Below are 17,104 nucleotides of genomic sequence, written 5' to 3' on the forward strand. Positions count from 1 at the left end.
AACAGCGTTTTCTTGCATCTGCACAAAACTCTCACCAATTCTGATTCTAGGCTGATTTCGATTATGCCAAAGGGTCATCTGCTGAAGGCTTTTATTTCTCCTGAAAGCTCGACTTCATATTTTGCTGACCTTGCAGCCATCTTCTCTCTCATCAAGGTGAAGGAGAAAAAAGTCAAAAACTATCGATATTCGGAAAAAATCAAACTGGTCTGACTCGCCACTGCAAAATACCGGATTGTCTCGATGTTTTGTTAACTTGTATTGATGAGAAAAGTGCAAAATAGAAAATCCTTCCAACTCTTGCATAAACTCAAAAATGTATTTAATAATAATATTGCATACAATTAGAAATAAAATATTGGAATACAAAATGTTTAGATAATGTCCAAAAAATATAGTTCTGTTCTTGAGATAAAAATTGTATGTAAAATTGTTTGTGTAGTGTGAATCTGTAGGCTCCTTAGCCCAGCTTCTAAAAAGTGTGCCACCAAAAAGTCTTTGTTCTGCTCTATAAGGAGCAATTCAGCCCCCACCTTCTCCTAAAAGTTGGCTGGTTTTCCTCTCTGGTTCTTATAGTCCCACAATAATATCTGGTGACAGATGTATAGAACAAACCTTCAGTCTTCTCCCCTCCCCTAGGAGAGAGTCTGAAAATGAATCCTTGGGACCTCTAATCAAAACTTCACTGATATTCCATCAGTCAGGGGGGATGGGATGTGTTACACATACTGTATATACTATATATATATATATAATTTCCTAAAAATAGTCTTAATATAAAAGTTATATCATATATAAATATCCTAATCAAGAAATATTACAGTATAAAATGTGTAAGCTTACCATGTATCAAGAAGATTCTTACAAATCTCTATTAGTGAAACTTTAGCTCCTACCCACAGAGATGGGGGAGGAAAGCTAGCAAACCAATTCATGACTAATTACTACCACGTTACTATACTAGAATGTAGAGAAAAGATCCAACACATTCATACATATGTTAGTAATGTCAATAAGCAGATATTAGGTTATATCTAACAGGAACATTTCCTTCATTCAGGACAGGAAAGTGGCTTCTCCCCCGTGTGAGACCTCTGATGTGTGTAAAGACTGGACTTCTCCGAAAAACATTTCCCGCAGTCAAGACAGGAAAATTGCTTTTCAACCACATGAGACTTCTGATGTCTGACGAGTTTTGATTTCTCTACAAAACATTTCCCACACTCAGGACAGGAATATGGCTTCTCTCCTGTGTGCAATTTCTGATGATTATAAAGATTGGGCTTCTTTGAAAAACATTTCCCACACTCAGAACAGAAATACGGCTTCTCCCCCGTGTGAGATCTCTGATGTGTGTACAGACTGGACTTATCTGAAAAACATTTCCTGCACTCAGAACAGGAATATGGCTTCTCCCCCGTGTGAGATCTCTGATGCCTGGAAAGATGGGACTTCACTGAAAAACATTTCCCGCACTCAGGACACAAATATGGCTTTTCTCCCGTGTGAGATCTCTGATGTTTCTGAAGACTGGCCTTCACTGAAAAACATTTCCCACACTCAGGACAAGAATACGGCTTCTCCCCCGTGTGAGATCTCTGATGTGTTTGAAAGTTGGACTTTTGCAAAAAACATTTCCCACACTCAGGACAGGAATACAGATTCTCCCCCGTGTGAGATCTCTGATGTTTGTGAAGACTGGACTTCACTGAAAAACATTTCCCACACTCAGGACAGGAGTACGGCTTTTCCCCTGTGTGACATATTTTATGCACATTAAGATTGTACTTAGAACAGAAACCCTTCCCACACTCAGTACAGGAGAAGCTCTTCCCTGTTGGAAGGCCGGCCCGGTCCCACACAGTCTGAGGTTCCTCAGGATACGAGGAATCCGATGGTCCATCTACACTGGGTGGTGCCGGATGGACATTGGAGGGAGCCGGGTTTTCTCCTGGACTATACTGTGTGATGTCCTCATCTTCTACTTTCCAGTCTGGAGACAAAGTGAGACAATCCTCGGAGGTTTTCCTCATCTCCCGGCCATGGACTAAAATACAAAGACAAAGAGGATTACTAGACAGGAGCGGATTGGTTCCTCCAAACCAGGACTCCACCCACATCAGGCAGCTTGGTCTCTGAGGAGCTTACAATTCCACCCTCAAGGGAACTAGGAAATGGCTCCTCTGATCTCCTACCAGGTCATTTCTTTATTCATGGACCTTAGTCAGAGAGTGAGGAAACAACCAGAACTGTCTTTTATAGGAGGGACAGTGATGAGGGGATTATAGGACGAGGGTCCCCACCCCCTCTATCACTCATCGCCAAGATGAAGACTGGACTGATCCTGAAGACCACCATCATTGGGGTATTGACTCCTCCCTCATTATCACTTTCTGTTTAAGGGTCCAAAGTTGGAGGATGTTATCACATTATTATCACTAGAGATGAGCGAATCGAACCAGGCGAACCGGAATTCGAGTCGAATTTCAGGAAATATTCGATTCGCGGCGAAACCGAAATTTTGCCTACTTCGGGTGCGCGAATCGAACATTTCCCGATCAGCCGGCAAAAGTGTCCCTGCAGTGAGCTCCGCTATTTCTGACAGTTCTCTGACAGAAGGAACACATGTTTAGAGGTTGAAACATTGTATCTATTAGTTTCCATTTAGGATACAGATGTTTCAACCGCTGTACATGTGAAGAAGCTGTGAGAGAACTGTCAGAAATAGAGGAACTCTGCACATACACTTTTTGCCGGCTTGGAATTATTCTTCTTTTCATCCTACTTCTTCTTCTTCTTCTTCATCCTCATCCTCTTCTTCTGAGGATGAGGATGAGGATGAAGAAGAAGAAGAAGCAGTAGGATGAAAATAAGAATAATTCCAAGCCGGCAAAAAGTGTATGTGCAGAGTTCCTCTATTCTGCAGATACACTTAGAGGAGCTCTGCACATACACTTTTTGCCTGTTTGGAATTAATCTTATTTTCATCCTACTTCTTCTTCTTCTTCTTCTTCTTCTTTATCCTCATCCTCAGAAGAAGAAGAAGAGGATGAAGAAGAAGAAGAAGAAGAAGAAGTAGGATGAAAATAAGAATAATTGCAAGCCGGCAAAAAGTGTATGTGCAGAGTTCCTCTATTCTGCAGATACACTTAGAGGAGCTCTGCACATACACTTTTTGCCGGCTTGGAATTAATCTTATTTTCATCCTACTTCTTCTTCTTCTTCTTCATCCTCATCCTCATCCTCAGAAGAAGAAGAGGATGAGGATGAGGATGAAGAAGAAGAAGAAGTAGGATGAAAATAAGAATAATTCCAAGCCGGCAAAAAGTGTATGTGCAGAGCTCCTCTAAGTGTATCTGCAGAGCTCCTCTAAGTGTATCTGCAGAATAGAGGAACTCTGCACATACACTTTTTGCCGAAAACCGCTGTATGGAGGGAATGTCCCAGAACTGTCAGAAATAGTCTATTTCTGACAGTTCTGGGACATTACCTCCATACAGCTGTTTCAACCGCTGTATGGAGGGAATGTCATGGAACTGTCAGAAATAGACTATTAATGACAGTTCTGGGACTGTCCTTCCATACAGCGGTTGAAACATTGTATCTATTTGTTTCCATAAATGGATCCATTTATGGAAACAAATACATACAATGTTTCAACCGCTGCATGGAAGGACAGTCCCAGAACTGTCATTAATAGTCTATTTCTGACAGTTCCATGACATTCCCTCCATACAGCGGTTGAAACAGCTGTATGGAGTGAATGTCCCAGAACTGTCAGAAATAGACAGAAACTGTCACAGAACTGTCCTTCTTCTCATCCTTCTTCTCATCCTTCTTCTCATCCTTCTCCTTCTTCTCATCCTTCTCCTTCTTCTCATCCTTCTCCTTCTCCTTCTTCTCATCCTTTTCCTTCTCCTTCTTCTCATCCTTCTCCTTCTTCTCATCCTTCTCCTTCTCCTTCTTCTCATCCTTCTCCTTCTCCTTCTTCTCATCCTTCTCCTTCTCCTTCTTCTCATCCTTCTCCTTCTTCTCATCCTTCTCCATCTTCTCATCCTTCTCCTTCTCCATCTTCTCATCCTTCTCCTTCTTCTCATCCTTCTCCTTCTCCTTCTTCTCATCCTTCTCCTTCTCCATCTTCTCATCCTTCTCCTTTTCCTTCTTCTCATCCTTCTCCTTCTGCTTCTCCTTCTCCTTCTTCTCATCCTTCTCCTTCTTCTCATCCTTCTCCTTCTTCTCATCCTTCTCCTTCTCCTTCTTCTCATCCTTCTCCTTCTTCTCATCCTTCTCCTTCTTCTCATCCTTCTCCTTCTTCTCATCCTTCTCCTTCTTCTCATCCTTCTCCTTCTCCTCATCCTTCTCCTTCTCCTCATCCTTCTCCTTCTTCTCATCCTTCTCCTTCTCCTTCTTCTCATCCTTCTCCTTCTCCTTCTTCTCATCCTTCTCCTTCTCCATCTTCTCATCCTTCTCCTTCTTCTCATCCTTCTCCTTCTTCTCATCCTTCTCCTTCTTCTCATCCTTCTCCTTCTCCTTCTTCTCATCCTTCTCCTTCTCCTCATCCTTCTCCTTCTCCTTCTTCTCATCCTTCTCCTTCTCCTTCTTCTCATCCTTCTCCTTCTTCTCATCCTTCTCCTTCTCCTTCTTCTCATCCTTCTCCTTCTCCTTCTTCTCATCCTTCTCCTTCTTCTCATCCTTCTCCTTCTCCTTCTCTTTCCTCATCTCCAAGGGCATTTAAATTAAAGGTACAGTGTTCTGCACTAATTTAAAGGCTCTCTGAAGCCTAGAAACCCTTTTTATAAGTCATCTTCGTAGCGAAGAAATTCGCATCGAATCGAATTTCACACTGGAATTCGCCGAATCAGCCGAATCGAATTTTTGAAAAATTCGCTCATCTCTAATTATCACCATGTAAAAGTCTGTGCTCCAATCACATCATCCGATATAAAATGTCCAGCTGGGAGGAAATGGGTGTAAAATAATTAAGACCTATGTAATGTCCAACTTGTATAGGATACAAAAGTTAGGACTATACAGTATTAGTTTTCTTCTATATTCATCTAGTGATCTAGCCAGTAAATCTGTTGTTTTATAAAGACCATTTACCACTGACAGGGGGCTTACAATGATCAGCTTTTATTTATTCATGTAAAACTTTTATCCCAAAAAGAAAAACCTGTTTGATGAAACTGAATATGAAGTGTGAGCTGGAGTTTGGCTTCAATTAGTTACTGTTTTTAAATCTGCTAGTACATCTAACACTCCCCTCCCCCCAGACTGACCATGCTGCTGTCTCCACAGTGGGGGCGCTCTAATACAGAAGGTGTGTAACTGGCCAGATCACCAGGTGAAAACAGGGAAAAAATCCAAAGAAAAGGAATGCAGCCGCCACATCCAATGATTGGTAAGCTATAATATGGGACATTTGTGGTTTAACCGCTTGCCGACCCGCCACAGTGTTGTTACTGCAGCAGGGCGGCACCTGTACGCACAATGCCGTCTTTTAACGTCGCTGTGCAAAACAGGTAGGGGGCGCGCGTGAGGCGTGTGCCCGCTCTACCCTACCTGCCGATCGTGGCAGCAGGTGTCTGTCACCGGCTCCGGGCGGGTCATTTCCCGCGGGGTGCCAGCGATTACAAGTAATCACTGACAGACAGCACGGCTGCAGTGTTTACATTACAGCTCTGCTATCTGTCAGTTCCAAACACGCTGAACCTGAGAGAAGACTTAATCTCTAGGGATCAGTGTGTTCCCTTCAGTACACACCCCCGCCCACTAGTAAAACACTCCCCTCACACAGTTAACCCTTTCATTACCTAAAAAATGTTAACCCCTTCCTCCCCAGTGCCATTAGTACAGGGTCAGTGGTTTTTTTTGCACTGATCACTGTATTGGTGTCACTGGGGATGTCAGTGACCCCAAGTCAGTTCCCCCCTATGTCAAAATGTCTGCCGCAGTCCCGCCATAAGTCGCTGATCACTGTCATAAATCGCTGATCACCGCAATAAGTTCCATTATTAGTATAATTAAAAATAAAAATCCCAGTATCTTTCCCGCCATTTGTAAACGTTATAACTTTCACATAAACCAATTAATTTACACGTATTGGGATTATTTTTAAGCAAAGACATGTCACAGAATGCATTTTGGTAGAAATTTATGACTAAATTTGATTTTTACATTTTTTTACTGGACATGTTTTATAGCAAAAAGTCCAAAATATTGTTTTTTTTTCTCAAAATTGTCAGCCTTTTTTTATAGCGCAAAAAATAAAAAAAACGCACAGGCGATTAAATACCACCGAAAGAAAGCTCAATTTGTGGGAAAAAAAGGATGTAACTTTCATTTATGTACCGTATTGCATGACCGCGCAATTGTCTGTTAAACTAGCACAGTGCTGTATAGCAAAAAATGGCATAAATTGCATTATCTATCCCATAGTTTGTAGACGCTATAACTGTCACACAAAGCAATCAATATGCACTTATTGGGATTTTTTTTACCAAAAACATGGAGCAGAATACATTTTGGCCTAAATTTATAACCAACTTTGAGTTTACTATATATTTTTTATAGCTGAAAGCAAAAAATATAATTTTTCTTCAAAAATTTTTTTTTTCTTTATATATAGTGTGAAAAATAAAAAAAAGTGCACAGATAATCAAATACCACTGAAAGAAAGCTCTATTTGTGTGAAAAAAAGGATGTAAATTTCATTTGGGTGCAGCATTGCATGACCGCGCAATTATCAGTGGAATTAGTGCAGCGCTGAGTAGCAAAAAGAGGCGTGGTCATTAAGGGGGGTAAATCCACAGGAGGGCGAGGGGTTGGTGAAATCTCATCCTATGTCCAGTGATAGCAGTGACATCTACTGGCCACAGTGAGACATCACAAGACAACCTAAACTTAGGGAGAAACCAAGTGAAGAACTATACAATCAGCCTGAGCCAAGTACAGCCCAGCCACAAACTAAACCCACATAGTACCTCTATTCAGGACAAGGGGGCGATACTAATAAATAGTGTAAGGATCACATCAAATTGGTGTTTAGTAATCAGAGATCACTTACAGTGGTTGTAACCCTCAGACATGGAATATGAACAAACATATCCCTCTACAGTGTGTACTTGTCTCACTCCAGAGCAATAAGAGCCATTTCTGTCTGCTGTCTCCTTCCTCTGTGATCAGCATGAATCACTTCTAACAAATCTTCCTGACACCAAGAAAAAAAAGATGACAGGGGAGGGAGCTCCAGCACACAGCCTCTGATTGACAGCCTCAGCTCTGTTCCTGTGTGAAGGAAGTGTGTCCCTTCCCATCAATTGTTTCTCAGAGCTCATTTCACTGAGCTCTGAAGAGAGTGACTTCAGCTCTCTGCCCCCTTTTTTCTGACTTCTCAGACAAGCTGTAAATATTCTAGACTTTGAACAAATATAGAGAAGAAAGTGCTACAGATACACAGGTACAACGTATGTAGGAGGATTTTTTTTTATCTCTGTGTGTCACCTGAGGCCAGTCACTGCACTGGGTATATGGAGGGTTTACAACCACTTTAAATGTTTACTGTAGACAAGTTGCAGAGATCCCACACCGCTGCCTCCCATCTCCTGAGACTGCACTCAGTGACTTGGGTCTGAGACACTACAGCCATATCCCTCCACCCGGCACAGCCAGCAGATAACAGAGAAGGTCCCCTGGGAGAATTGTTCTGTCAGACATGTTTCTGGACCCATAGACATCTATGGTGAAAATGAACATCTTGCTGCCAGCTGAACCCCAGAACCTCCATAAATCCAGTCTAGAGACATAAATTGTGTCTGCAGCACAGAGAAGGAAGATTATCCGAGAGAAATCCAGGAATACAGGACGGGGAACACAGCTCAGGAAAGTGACCAGGGGATTACAGGCTGATATCACCCAGTCCCCGCCCTACTCTGGACCAATCAGTGAGCAGTATGGGTGGAGGAATGGATTTAGTGTTCATGACCCACCTGTGCTGATCTCTGTAGGAGTGTCCTCCTCTATAAATGTCCCCGTTATTCCATCCTCCTCCATAGACTGCTGATCATCCCTCACATACGCCTCTTCTTCTTCTGCTTTCACCTCAAATTCTCTCAGGTCTCCACTCTGAATATATAATAAAATGACATCAATGGTAACAATGCAGATAATGTACAGATCCTAATGATACTATCAGTGATTGTTCCTCATCTACCTGATGATGGTGAGGGATGGTGTGACCTTCCTGTGTGGAATCCTGGGAATACAGAGGACGGGGACATCTCTCTGGTGGGTTCCCATGACTGGATCCATCTGTAGGAAACACACACACTGACTGAATCCATTGTTTCTATGTGTTTATCAGATGATGGGGGATCTAGGTGGATCCTCCGTACTGCTCTCTCCTTTACAATAAAGTCTCCTCTTACCCGGTGATGTGAGGGGCGGCTGATTGTCCATCATGACGTCCTTGTAGAGATCCTTGTGTCCTTCTAAATACTCCCACTCCTCCATGGAGAAATAGACAGTGACACCCTGACACCTTATAGGAACCTGACACACACAATGATACAGTCACCATCCAGACACATCCCTTGTCTGTTACTGGAGAATGTCCCAGAATTCCCGGCACCGCTCACCTCTCCTGTCAGCAGCTCCATCATCTTCTTGGTGACTTCTAGAATCTTCTGCATGTTGTGTCTCTCAGGGTTTAGGGAGTCACATGGAGGCACTGTGATGGTCATATGATCACCTGACTTCAGAAGAGGAAATCTCTGTAATGAGGAACCAATAAGAATATCATGTTAGAATCCCAGAATCCTCCTCACCTCTCCGGTCAGGTCTGTGTGTAGCAATTGTGCACACAGAGATGGACGCGGCCCCCCATTTTGTTAAGAATTTTCTATGTTATACAATTTCTAACTCTCAAGGCAGGCTACCCCCTCCATCTTGTAGATCTCTCTTCCCCCTCCCTCGCTGTTGGGTGATATGTGGCCTGAGTGATGAGAAGGGTCACAGGCGGCCAAAACACAGCAGGAAGCTCCGAGCTATAAAACCTCACGAGCTGGGTGCCTAGCTGTCTAATAAACTGCAATCTGGCACATCGTAAAAGTATAAACCGAGTCCCTCACTGAACTTCAAAAGACCTTCCAAGGGGTCGTAAAAACAGACTTACTTTTAAAAACTCACTTTTCATATAAGTTGATATCTTCACGTAGGACATAACTACCTAAACATGGAGCCTATATTCGGAAGGCTCAGATTGAGGCCATTCTCCTGGTATGTGACACCCCTTAGCTGACATACAGAGAAAAACAGAAAAGTATATCTCTTGAACCATTCAAGTGCATATTTCATGTTTCATCTCTAACCATTCCGCAGATGCGGCTGAGTATTAATATACTAGTGACCAGGCCGGCAAATGTACCTAGGAAAAGTTATGAGCCAAAATATTAGCTAGGAGAGATTCTGGTTGTAACTTAGGTCTCCACCCAACACCCCTCCCCAAAAAGAGACCATTGGTTACTACTCCAAAGAGACACCCTGCTGGGATTTGCTAGAAAAAGGCTGTTATGCTTGGAGTGTGGGTGAGAGAAGAGAAGAGTCTCCTGCTTTTAACATCGAAACTAGCAGTAGAGATAAGAAATCCTTTTTGTCTCATGAGACTTGAAGCTGCATAACCCAAGGCTTTTTGGCTAGTACTTCTCTACCTAAACTTCTTTCTGTTGTCTCTTTGCTGTGTTATTGCTCTCTATATATTTATATATATTGGTTACATCTTTTTTTTGTAAATATTATTATTGCACCCTTTTGACCTTTTAGTAATAAAACTTACTTTCTGAAAGTGTTGAACTGTTTCTAAAGCTCTTTAATGCAACTTACGAATTCCTGCTGCTGAAGAGCGCTACTGTGTGTGTTTAACCCTCTGTATAACCTGCCTGCGATTACAGTGGTATACAGATGATTATTTCAACCATCCTAGTGTTATTGCTGATATTGTCAAGTTTTCTCTTTCTCTGTACAAAAAGGAGGTGGTGGCAGTGTGAAGGGTTAATTGCGTAATTAACCTGACCCAGTAACAATTGCGCTCAGGCTGCTGGTACATCGATTTGTGGTCCAGTGAGTTGGAAAATCGTTGTGCAGGGTGCAGCTGGCCGTGGCATTGTTACGCATGTGACATTGCGGTTTTAGATTGGCTAGTCCTTCGGTCATGAGTCTGGTGAGAGGGGCAGGGATTTGACATCGCAATCGTCACACTGTGTATTATTAATAGAGATAAGAGTGATGTCATGTGACCTCCCAGAATTCTCCTCACCTCTCCGGTCAGGTCTGTGTATTATTAATAGAGATCAGAGTGATGTCATGTGACCTCCCAGAATCCTCCTCACCTCTCCGGTCAGGTCTGTGTTTTATTAATAGAGATCAGAGTGATGTCATGTGACCTCCCAGAATCCTCCTCACCTCTCCGGTCAGGTCTGTGTTTTATTAATAGAGATCAGAGTGATGTCATGTGACCTCCCAGAATTCTCCTCACCTCTCCGGTCAGGTCTGTGTTTTATTAATAGAGATGAGTGATGTCATGTGTCCTCCCAGAATCCTCCTCACTTCTCCGGTCAGGTCTGTGTTTTATTAATAGAGATGAGAGTGATGTCATGTGACCTCCCAGAATCCTCCTCACCTCTGAGGTCAGGTCTGTGTTTTATTAAGAGATAAGAGTGATGTCATGTGACCTCCCAGAATCCTCCTCACCTCTCCGGTCAGGTCTGTGTATTATTAACCTTCCTGATGGTATTCCCAAGTGTAGCTCAGGGTAAGGTTTCAGTACCACAAGCGGTAACCCCGAGCTACACTCGGGAATACCATGTGGCGCTGCTCCGTGATCCCTCGATCTCCCACCTTGTCCTCCGCTCCCGCGATGTCCCTCCTGCAGTGTCCCAAGCAATGTATTCCGGCGGATGCCGTCATCTGTTTTCTGGGTTCCCTCCCCTGCGAGCGTCGGGACGTACGAGAAATTTGAAAATGGCAAAAAGTGACATTCACTAAAATCACATCGTATAACATTCCTGTATCAAACCATTTCACATACATTTTGTCCCGAGTGCTTTGTCCGGCGCCCTGCCTGCATTTTTACTGTTCTTTCTGCCTGGAAACTGAGAAACGTCCATGGCATCCAAAAAGCGTCCCTTTAGGTCAGACGTGGTTATAGACCGGCTAGAGAACAGTGATAGTAAATCAGAACCACTTGCAGAATTGAGTGATAATGATTGGTGGGGGAAATTCCTCATCAGACACTGAAAACGATTCTGCGACCGAGCTCAGCGATGTGCGAACTTGGCGCTATATTTCACATTTCAGTGTTTTTGGTTTGTTTATATTATTGAATTACATTTATTATTATTATATTATTATTTTTTATGATTATTTATTAAATTATTATTTATGATTTTGTGTTTCAAGTTTTATCCTCCCCGGGATGGTTACTAGACTCTTGTCCGGACAGATTTCAGTGAGTTATTCCTAAGAATTACAGGCCGACAATAAAAAAATACATATTTCCATGCAAAAAAATGTACCGCTTTCAGCACAGAAATACTGACATAATCAGACTGCTAGGGAGGTTAATAGAGATGAGAGTGATGTCATGTGACCTCCCAGAATCCTCCTCACCTCTCCGGTCAGGTCTGTGTTTTATTAATAGAGATGAGAGTGATGTCATGTGACCTCCCAGAATCCTCCCCACCTCTCCGGTCAGGTCTGTGTTGTATTAACAGAGATGAGAGTGATGTCATGTGACCTCCCAGAATTCTCCTCACCTCTCCGGTCAGGTCTGTGTTGTATTAACAGAGATGAGAGTGATGTCATGTGACCTCCCAAAATCCTCCTCACCTCTCCGGTCAGGTCTGTGTTTTATTAATAGAGAGGAGAGTGATGTCATGTGACCTCCCAGAATCCTCCTCACCTCTCCGGTCAGGTCTGTGTTTTATTAATAGAGATGAGAGTGATGTCATGTGACCTCCCAGAATCCTCCTCACCTCTCCGGTCAGGTCTGTGTTTTATTAATAGAGATAAGAGCGATGTCATGTGACCTCCCAGAATCCTCCTCACCTCTCCGGTCAGGTCCGTGTTTTATTAATAGGGATCAGTGATATCATGTGACCTCCCAGAATCCTCTTCACCTCTCCGGTCAGGTCTGTTTTATTAATAGAGATAAGAGTGACGTCATGTGACCTCCCAGAATCCTCCTCACCTCTCCGGTCAGTCTGTGTTTTATTAATAGAGATAAGCGTGGTCATGTGACCTCCCAGAATCCCCCTCACTTCTCCGGTCAGGTCTGTGTTTTATGAATAGAGATGAGAGTGATGTCATGTGACCTCCCAAAATCCTCCTCACCTCTCCGGTCAGGTCTTTGTTTTATTAATAGAGATAAGAGTGATGTCATGTGACTTCCCAGAATCCTCCTCACCTCTCCGGTCAGGTCTTTGTTTTATTAATAGAGATGAGAGTGATGTCATGTGACCTCCCAGAATCCTCCTCACCTCTCCGGTCAGGTCTGTGTTTTATTAATAGAGATGAGAGTGATGTCATGTGACCTCCCAGAATCCTCCCCACCTCTCCGGTCAGGTCTGTGTTGTATTAACAGAGATGAGAGTGATGTCATGTGACCTCCCAGAATCCTCCTCACCTCTCCGGTCAGGTCTGTGTTTTATTAACAGAGATGAGAGTGATGTCATGTGACCTCCCAAAATCCTCCTCACCTCTCCGGTCAGGTCTGTGTTTTATTAATAGAGATGAGAGTGATGTCATGTGACCTCCCAGAATCCTCCTCACCTCTCCGGTCAGGTCTGTGTTTTATTAATAGAGATAAGAGCGATGTCATGTGACCTCCCAGAATCCTCCTCACCTCTCCGGTCAGGTCCGTGTTTTATTAATAGGGATCAGTGATATCATGTGACCTCCCAGAATCCTCCTCACCTCTCCGGTCAGGTCTGTTTTATTAATAGAGATAAGAGTGACGTCATGTGACCTCCCAGAATCCTCCTCACCTCTCCGGTCAGTCTGTGTTTTATTAATAGAGATAAGCGTGGTCATGTGACCTCCCAGAATCCCCCTCACTTCTCCGGTCAGGTCTGTGTTTTATGAATAGAGATGAGAGTGATGTCATGTGACCTCCCAAAATCCTCCTCACCTCTCCGGTCAGGTCTTTGTTTTATTAATAGAGATAAGAGTGATGTCATGTGACTTCCCAGAATCCTCCTCACCTCTCCGGTCAGGTCTTTGTTTTATTAATAGAGATGAGAGTGATGTCATGTGACCTCCCAGAATCCTCCCCACCTCTCCGGTCAGGTCTGTGTTTTATTAATAGAGATGAGAGTGATGTCATGTGACCTCCCAGAATCCTCCTCACCTCTCCAGTCAGGCCTTTGTTTTATTAATAGAGATGAGAGTGATGTCATGTGACCTCCCAGAATCCTCCCCACCTCTGCGGTCAGGTCTGTGTTTTATTAATAGAGATAAGAGTGATGTCATGTGACCTCCCAGAATCCTCCCCACATCTCTGGTCAGGTCTGTGTTTTATTAACAGAGATGAGAGTGATGTCATGTGACCTCCCAGAATCCTCCTCACCTCTCCAGTCAGGTCTGTGTTTTATTAATAGAGATGGGTGATGTCATGTGACCTCCCAGAATCCTCCTCACCTCTCTGGTCAGGTCTGTGTTTTATTAATAGAGATAAGAGTGATGTCATGTGACCTCCCAGAATCCTCCTCACCTCTCCGGTCAGGTCTGTGTTTTATTAATAGAGATCAGAGTGATGTCATGGGACCTCCCAGAATCCTCCTCACCTCTCCGGTCAGGTCTGTGTTTTATTAAGGTATACGAGGGATGTCATGTGACCTCCCAGAAACCTCCCCACCTCTCCGGTCAGGTCGGTGTTTTATTAATAGAGATGAGAGTGATGTCATGTGACCTCCCAGAATCCTCCTCACCTCTCCAGTCAGGTTTGTGTTTTATTAATAGAGATGAGAGTGATGTCATGTGACCTCCCAGAATCCTCCTCACCTCTCCGGTCAGGTCTGTGTTTTATTAATAGAGATAAGAGTGATGTCATGTGACCTCCCAGAATCCTCCTCACCTCTCCAGTCAGGTCTGTGTTTTATTAATAGAGATGGGTGATGTCATGTGACCTCCCAGAATCCTCCTCACCTCTCTGGTCAGGTCTGTGTTTTATTAATAGAGATAAGAGTGATGTCATGTGACCTCCCAGAATCCTCCTCACCTCTCCGGTCAGGTCTGTGTTTTATTAATAGAGATGAGAGTGATGTCATGTGACCTCCCAGAATCCTCCTCACCTCTCCGGTCAGGTCTGTGATTTATTCATAGAGATAAGAGTGATGTCATGTGACCTCCCAGAATCCTCCTCACCTCTCCGGTCAGCAGGTAGATGATCTCCAGGGTGAGGTTTAGTATCTTCTCAGTCATGTGACTCCGGTCCTCCTCCATCCTCATTGGTGCCATCATGTGATCTATACAGGTCTCCTTGTAGACGGATAACTTTGGGAAATGAAAGTAAGAATGATTTGGATGGTATTGGTCACACAATAATAGGATGTGGATGTGAGGGGGGAATAGGAGGGTTGGTGGACATATAAGATCTACTTCCCCATGCGAAGACAGTAGTCTGGACTGTTTAGTATTTGCTAAATTTTGGAGGTCCCGGGACCCTCTTGACCTGTCAAATCAGAAATCCCCTTTTCTCTGTTGGGTTTGTTTGGTCTCTGAACTGGTTTTGATGAGTTTTGGATCTGCAGACAAGGAATGATAAATCTGATCCTTCCTATGACTAGTTTGCTCTGAGGCAGTGCTGTGAGGTCAAATCGTCTCATCATGATGTCCAGGAAGAGGAACTTACTGACTTTTGGCCGGAGTTGCTGGCTAATCAGGACAATTGGCAGACCTCCGGCTGCAAGGCTCCAATCTCCAGCAGCCTGCTGACTGACAGGAGTGATGTCACTGTCACTCTCTGCAGTAAGAGAAGAGATTGGATTGGGTAGAAGGAGGATGGTGCTGGTGGAGTAGAGAGCTGTCAGGAAGGAGCCTATTCTGTTCCCTCCAATGACAGCCTAGTGTGGGTAGAAGGAGGACAGCAGGAGGGTCTGAGTATCAAGTATACTGTAGTATCCAGGACATTGTACAGAGTGGTGGTGGGTTCCTGGGGCTCTGAATTCCAGCACCGGGCACTGCCAGAGCCTGTGTCATGGGAAGGTATTGGAGTGTCTCCTGAAGATGTTCAGCACTGACCCCTGACTACCTTTTAGTCAAAAATGCACCAAGAGTCCTCCTCTAAGAACAAGTGCCCACCAAGGGGTGAAGGATTGTCCTTCTGCATTCTATTTGGTATCTTGGAATACATTATTTGACCAGTGAGATGGTAAGAAGGTGAAGGTTGTCTTCCTTTCCTGGTAGAAGTTCTGTAAGGAGGTCTGGAAAGTAAGTGCAGGTAAGAGGACAATCAGAGACCAAGAGCCCCCCTCCCTACCTCAGTGTCCCCCTGAGCCTGACAAACTTCTCTTTCCTCAGAGCCCTGCTCCCCACCAACCCTATCCTACCAGATTCCTTTAGCTACTCTACCCCCTTAAAACCCTTTAACTTCACTATCCCCTCAGGGGCCCCAAAGTCTCCCATCCTCAGTAACCCCTGAGAGACCCCTCAGCTCCTCTTCATCCCTCAGACCCCTCAGTATTTTCCTCCCTCTGACACCAATGATGGAACATATTCTTCATGGCAGGCTGGGGAATGTTTCCTTCCTCCTGAGCAGCAATGTAAGGGGCTCTATGCTCCATACTCCTGACCCCGGCACTCCATCATTGTGTTGGCTGCATAGTGTAATGATTGCCCATTGGCTGCCTGTGTAGTGTCATCATTGCCCTTTGTAGGCCATGTATGGTCAGGATGGTCCTTGTCTTGTCTATTTATTGTCAGTGCTGTTTGTTTAGAGGACCATATTACTAGAATTTATCTCCACAATGAGGAGAATGTTCCGGCCCCGGAAGTGGGGGAATGTTCTGCCCCTGAAGGGGTTCATCTGGGTTCCCACACTATATATGTGTGTATCATCATCTGCTGGAGATAAAAGATGTCACAGTGACTATGGAGGAAGAGGACAGACATGACTATGGAGGAAGAGGACAGACGTGACTATGGAGGAAGAGGACAGACGTGACTATGGAGGAAGAGGACGGGCGTGACTATGGAGGAAGAGGACGGGCGTGACTATGGAGGAAGAGGACGGGCGTGACCGTGGAGGAAGAGGACGGGCGTGACCGTGGAGGAAAAGGACGGGCGTGACCGTGGAGGAAGAGGACGAACGTGGCCATGGAGGAAGAGGACGGACGTGGCCATGGAGGAAGAGGACGGACGTGGCCATGGAGGAAGAGGACGGACGTGGCCATGGAGGAAGAGGACGGACGTGGCCATGGAGGAAGAGGACGGACGTGGCCATGGAGGAAGAGGACGGACGTGGCCATGGAGGAAGAGGATGGACGTGACTCTGGAGGAAGAGGACGGACGTGACTATGGAGGAAGAGGACAGACATGACGGGGGTTACTGGGTGTAAATAGAACATAACATCTTATTACCTCCTCTGCTGCCACTTCCACCAACGTCTCCTCTCCACTTTGTATGGTATACAACTTCCTGTCTTTATTCCAGATGACTTCCTGTCTGTGCCTGACATCACTTCCTGTCTTTGCCTGACATCACTTCCTGTCTGTGTTCTATAATAACTTCCTTTCTGGATAGAAGTGAGATCACCACCTTGTGGAGTTCACAGGAACTGCAGCCCTGAGAAACATTAAAATAACCGTTCCTGTGGTTTCCATGAAAGATCAAAAATAACTAAAAAAAAGGGGAGGGGAGAGGGGAGGAGGGGAGAGGGGAGGGAGGGGAGAGGGGAGAGGGGAGGGAGAGGGGAGGGGGGGGAGAGGGGAAGAGGGGAGGGAGGGGAGAGGGGAGGGGAGAGGGGAGGGAGGGGAGAGGGGAGGGGAGAGGGGAGGGAGAGGGGAGGGAGAGGGGAGGGGGGGGAGAGGGGAAGAGGGGAGAGGGGAGAGA

At 44.7% G+C, this 17,104-nt stretch overlaps 1 protein-coding gene across 1 annotated transcript in view; it reads right to left on the reverse strand.

Moving 5' to 3' along the window:
- Positions 1–305: 305 nt before the first annotated feature.
- LOC149436770 (uncharacterized) overlaps positions 306–17,104 on the reverse strand; it is a 166,420-nt gene continuing 149,621 nt past the window's right edge. The window contains 1 exon segment of the mRNA XM_089661487.1: positions 306–2,003. Within this exon segment, the coding sequence (XP_089517613.1) occupies positions 1,053–2,003 (951 nt within the window). The 3' untranslated portion in view covers positions 306–1,052.

Source organism: Staurois parvus, unplaced genomic scaffold (assembly GCF_062004578.1).
Source record: "Staurois parvus isolate SC_StPar_1 unplaced genomic scaffold, SC_StPar_1.0 ptg001345l, whole genome shotgun sequence".
Lineage (NCBI taxonomy): Eukaryota > Metazoa > Chordata > Amphibia > Anura > Ranidae > Staurois > Staurois parvus.